Source organism: Triticum aestivum, chromosome 2A (assembly GCF_018294505.1).
Source record: "Triticum aestivum cultivar Chinese Spring chromosome 2A, IWGSC CS RefSeq v2.1, whole genome shotgun sequence".
NCBI lineage: Eukaryota > Viridiplantae > Streptophyta > Magnoliopsida > Poales > Poaceae > Triticum > Triticum aestivum.
The window spans coordinates 43,327,058-43,332,777 of NC_057797.1; the positions used below are offsets into that span (position 1 = coordinate 43,327,058).

Genomic DNA, 5,720 nt, shown 5'->3' on the forward strand with positions numbered 1-5,720 from the left:
AATCGTTGCTTCAAGATGACACAACCATACGAAGTGGAAACCCAGACTAGTGCATCAGGCTAGAGAAGTTAATAAGAAATAGATCCTCCTTGTGTTTGAGGTTATATAAGTGCGTACGTAAATGAACTGGTAATATGATACTACAATTTTGTGACACTATTTGGGATCCTAGCCACCACTCGTAACACTAGCAATACAAAAGAAATTAAATCCACACCTGGCCAGCACTCTGGGTGCTCATTGCCCAGCTCGTCCCATGACGTCACGGCATTTGTACTCCGTGTCTTCACCTGTCTTTGTCGCTACAGGGTGAGGAGAGAATGACATATAAGGTCATTCGTAAAAACTCTCACCATTTCAAAATACATTGCATATTTATTTTTTCCAGAGTCAAACATTGTAAACCCTTACTAATTTTGTAGAAAGAATATCAACATCCACGATACCAAATCGATACGACGTGAAAATACATATACCAAATCGATAGTTTAGTAGGGACAATGCTACACCTACGGATGGGAAGCTTACAGAATTGGCTTACGGGCTTCTGTGGCCTTTTCTCGTTGGAGGAAAATCAGGGAAGGGGGTCCACAGATAAATTAACCGAGTGGAGTGATTGGTTAGAGGGAAAGGTCCGTAACTCAAGTGCGTAGGTGGTTCGTAAGTGTATCATTTTCGGTTTAGTAGTACTCCCTCCGATCCATATTAAGTGACGCTGATTTAGTTTTTACATAGATTAAAATACTGGGTCTACACGTTCGACCATGGTAACGTATTCAGCTTAGCGTATCCGGAAGCGTTTGGTTCGGCCATGGTAACGTATACAGCTTAGCGTATCCGGAAGCCCTGTTTCCGAATATTTCTATGGAATACCTCCTTTGTTTGGTTCGTGGGCTCTCCGTTTTAGGAAGCATACAGCGCGGTCCCGATTTCTAACCCTGGCCGGTTCGGGCGGTTTCAACTCTGCGAAGCGCTGTATCAGGAAACACCGTTACAGAATACATCGTGAGCGAAACAAATGCTGGTTATGGTTTCGAAAGTCGTTGTATTTGGAAGTTGCAATTTTTTGGTCCCAACCAAACGCGTCGAGCAGTTGAATCCCTCTACAGAGATTAAACACAGAGACATGTTTATGAAACGCGTAGACCCAGTATCTATCATACAAAAACCCTACAAGCTGCTTTCAAATATACACAAGTTTACATGTGGCGACTCTTTCACAGTCCAGTTGGTAGAACTGCCCGCAGCCTGCAGAGCATTGTCGCCATGCATATGGCGCGCCCACGACATGCCTGCGCAACAAGACAAGCACGATCGATGCCTATCTACCCTGTGCTTCAACTGTTGCATCCCGGCCGGCCAACTTTTTCTTCTCTTCTCCTTGTTGGCCGTCGACATCGACAAGCCTAATCAACAAGTTGACTCCTTCCTTTTTGATCATCCCGCAACAACCAGCATCGCACGTCCGGAAGTTGATTTAAAATTGATTCCTCGCTAACCCATATAACCACCACAACCCACTCTGTCCTTCTCATCAGAATCCAGAGTCCAGACGCGAGAACTCACACCGACGGACATGGGGAACTGCCAGGCGGCGGACGCGGTGGCCGTGGTGATCCAGCACCCGGGCGATGGCAAGGTGGAGCGCCTCCACTGGCCGACCACCGCGGCGGACGTCATGCGCAGGAACCCCGGCCACTACGTCGCCCTCGTCGTCCTGCACCACGCCGACGCCGAGTCCGGCCCCGCCGTCGCCGGAGAAAGAGGAGGTGCCAGGATAACCAAGATCAAGCTCCTCAAGCCAAGGGACACGCTCCTCCTCGGCCAGGTCTACCGCCTCATCACCTCCCAAGGTTCGTGCCAAAGACGGTTCTTGGCTTGGATTCTTCCACTTCTTGTCCGGCCCCCTCTCTTGCTTCCATGGAGTTCAGCCAATTATTCCCTGGCGCGTACAGAGGTGACCAAGGCCGTGAAGACGAGGAAGCAGGAGAGGATGCGCGGCTGCGACGAGGTGATTGAGCAGCAGCGGCCACGGCTGCACCGGCGGCGGCAACAGCAGAGGCCCAGGGGCGACGACGCGGCCACGGCCGCCAACGGAGAACAGAGCCAGCCCGCCGACCACCAGGAACGGAAGCGGCTGGAGATGGACCGGCACCACCGGAGCATCACCGCCGCCCGCGGCAGAGGCAGAGGCGGGCACTGGCGCCCGGCGCTGCAGAGCATCACGGAGTCGTCGTCGAGCGCTAGCGGACACACCGACTGCGAGGATACACGTAAATGAACTAGAAAAGTAGAACAAGGTATTGGCGGTGCTAGAAATGTACGTACATTAGGCGATCTGAATGTATCCCATCGGCTGCTCTCCTGTTGGAATCCGTTTTGGAGATACAGTAGCATGCATTGCCCGTTCTTAATTTTCTTTTTCTGAAGATTACCCGTTCGTCGAGGATCTAGCGTTTTACCTTTTTTTTTTTGCGAGGAATAGCTTGAGACTGTCTGATGTATTACTTTGTAAAATCTTTGTGAATACTTAATAAAATGGTTGCATGAATCATCAGGTCTTCCTTCTTTTCAAATATTAAATAAATAAGCCGCACGGGTTATTCCCCGTAGCACCAAGGATAGACACATGCTCATTGTGTTTGTATTCTCTGTTGAACTAGCAGCTTGGTGAAGCACAATCCTACCATGAGGAAATGCTATACACTTGGTATGTTCTCCTCCCAGCAGAATCAAGGAGGTCATGGATGCGGCTATTTAGAGGCATATTGTTTATATATCAGTTTGGAACAAGAAAATGAAAACGGAAACAAATGCCCTCTCATAGCACATCGGGTCACCCTCATTTTCAACTTCACCCACTTAAATGTCTCATAACAAGACCGGTGGTTACAGGAAGGGCGTGTTCGGTACTCCTCCAACTCCTAACTCCTCTAACTCCCGGCCAGGAGTCCAGCCGAAGGGCTTCACTCCAGAATTTAGGTGAGAGAAGCTGGCTAAAAACCTAGCGCAAAATCTGTGGAGTTGTGGAGTTAGGAAATCGTAGCTCCTCCAGAACCGGAATCAAGAGTTCATAGATAATTATCGGCCCGTGCCACCGCCAAGTGAATTCTTGGCGTACCGGTTCGCTCCCAGTCGCCTCTCTCGACGCGAGTCGTCTCTACCGTCGCGAGTCCCCCTCCTGTCCCCGGCCAGGCCTATGGCCCAGCCCATCTTTCCCACACCTTTTGGACTGCCAGCCTGCTCCTGATGGGCCACAAAGGGGCGATTTTATGGGCTTCAGGCTCGCTCCCTTGTGCGAGGGAGAAGCGAGGGAGCAACTAATTAACGAGCGTTCCTTCGGGAGCCTCGCAACGATCAGCCCCATTTGGCGCGCTCTCAGCCATTCGCCACGTGTCGCGCTCTGGACGTTCTTTCTTGATTTTGTTTTTTTATTTTTCTGGATACGTTTTCGGCTTTTTAAACGGGTTTTTTCCGGGGTTTTTTCGACGTTTTGGTTTTCTTCCGGTCTTCCTTAGCTTTTCGATCAAAAAAATTTCAATCTTTTTTTGCACGAAAAAAATGCATTTTCTTTTTTCTTTCTTTCGTAAAAGTCACGGTTTTTTTCGCAAGAGGCACGGTTGTGCTTTAGCGAGAGTCACGGCCGTGCCTTTCGGAAACGAAAAAAAACGCGTTTTCTGTTTTTTTTCTTTCGTGAGAGTCACAGTTTTGCTTCCGCGATAGGCACGGTGTGCTTTCGCGAGAGTCACGGTCGTGCCTCTCGGAAAGGGAAAAACAAAACACGTTTTCTGTTTTTTTTTCTTTCGCGAGAGTCACGGTTTTGCTTTCACGAGAGGCACGGTTGTGCTTTCGTGAGAGTCACGGCTGTGCCTCTGAGAAAGAGAAAAAAATACGTGTTTTTTGTTTTTTTCTTTCACGAGAGTCACGGTTGTGCTTTCGCGAGAGTCACGGTTGTGCCTCTCGGAAACGAAAAAAACACGTTTTCTGTTTTTTTTCCTTCCACGAGAGTCACGGTTTTGCTTCCACAAGAGGCACGGGTGTGATTTCGCGAGAGGCACGGGCGTGCCTCTTTCGGAAAAGGAAAAAAACCGTGCTCCCGGTTCGGTTTTTTCGTCATGTTTTTTTCGTCCGGTTTTTTTCATGAAAAAAAAGTTCGTCAAAACCTATCAACATGGTATCTAGTTTTAAAGATCTTGACGCGAGGAATCCAATGATGAAAACGGTTCGAGATTTGGACGCATGGTTTAAAAGATAAAATGTTTTGAATAAACGGATCTATGAAAAAGGGAAAACTTTCAGGTTGCGACAAGTGGCGCGCTGCGTCACTTGTCGCAATCTGGGAAAGTGGAATGTTCTTTGCAACGAGTACTCCTTAATTAGTGATTTCGGAGAAGCGATGACACCGAACAGATCGGTAGCTCCGGGATCGATCGTGAGAAGCTGGAGTTGGATTCCTGGAGTTGGAGTTGAGGATTTATCGGCCACGGAGGGTTACCGAACACGCCCGAAGAGTGGCAAGATGATGCGATGACTACATTATAAGTCAATAGAAAACAATATTTTGTGCGTAAATCTGCATTAGGTGATTAGGCGATGATGGGGCGGCTAAAAAACTGGATTTTTTTTTGTCACAGAGTGCTCTCCGCTTGCGCATTCAGTTTCAGTTGTCAGTTCTAACAATTTCAAATGTGATGGTATAAGGACACGGATACATTTCTGTGAGAGGTCATGATCGATGAAACAGTGCTAGTTAGGCTCATGTCAAAGAATGGTGAGACCGCCTGGTCAATGGTTAAGAAAAAACAGTGATTTGTTAATTCAAAATTGTGAAGCCTCGGCATTCACTTTCTGCAGCAATTTGAATATACTAGCGAGCCTCCATTCAAACTTGTACTACCAGCTCCAGCATATCGAATGTAGTACCGAGTCTCCGTTCAATATTTCCTTCATTTCTTTTGACAAGACAAAATTAGTACACTTTGATTACCTACATGAGTACGTTTAAATTTGATTGTTTATTTTTAATAATTAATTCACTTCTCAACCCCATCATTTAGCATTTTTTATAAGGATTGCCCACTTCACCAAAATTGTTCCTTTTTATCCTCATCCCATTTTAACCAATCATGTGCTATGATTTACCTTTCAAATTTTATAACCATTCCGCCAAAGTGGTCTCACATGTCAGGGCCCATGAAAGATTGGTAGGTAGGCTCATTCTAAACAATCTGAATTTGTTAGTTAACTGAAAAGCCTCGGAAATCACTCTTAGGGTCTGTATTCTATATTCGAATTTGTACTACTACTAGCTCCAGCATATTGAATATACTACCGAGTTTTCTTAGGGTCTGTATCCTGTTCAGGAACGAGACAACGAAGGATCCCTAAAGATGAAATAAAGTTCCCCCCGCCTAGCCCCCGTCCTGATGATGTGTCTTGCATCATCGGTGGGCGTGTGGAGGTGTGTCTTCGGCGGATATGTCATTGGTGGATTTGCTCGGATCTGGTCGTAGTTCTTCTACGTACGTGTGTTTTCAGGTTGAATCCTTCCGATCTACGCTACTCTTCATTGCCGGCGGTTGTTGTTCTGTTGCGCTGGTCCTATGGGGTCTTAGCACGACGACTTCCCGACTGTTTACTACAACATATTTTGTCCGACTCCGATGAGGGAGGGGTGATGATGGCAGCGCGCCTTCGGTTTGTTTCAGTGCTTGTAGTCG

The 5,720-nt window shown here is 47.3% G+C and overlaps 1 protein-coding gene across 1 annotated transcript; it reads left to right on the top strand.

The window, feature by feature from the left end:
* Positions 1 to 1,530: 1,530 nt before the first annotated feature.
* Positions 1,531 to 2,473, top strand: LOC123184600 (uncharacterized). The gene is made up of 2 exons (XM_044596700.1): positions 1,531 to 1,853; positions 1,956 to 2,473. The coding sequence occupies exons 1-2, from the start codon at positions 1,577 to 1,579 to the stop codon at positions 2,279 to 2,281; spliced, it is 603 nt and encodes a 200-aa protein (XP_044452635.1). The 5' UTR covers positions 1,531 to 1,576; the 3' UTR covers positions 2,282 to 2,473.
* Positions 2,474 to 5,720: the final 3,247 nt, after the last annotated feature.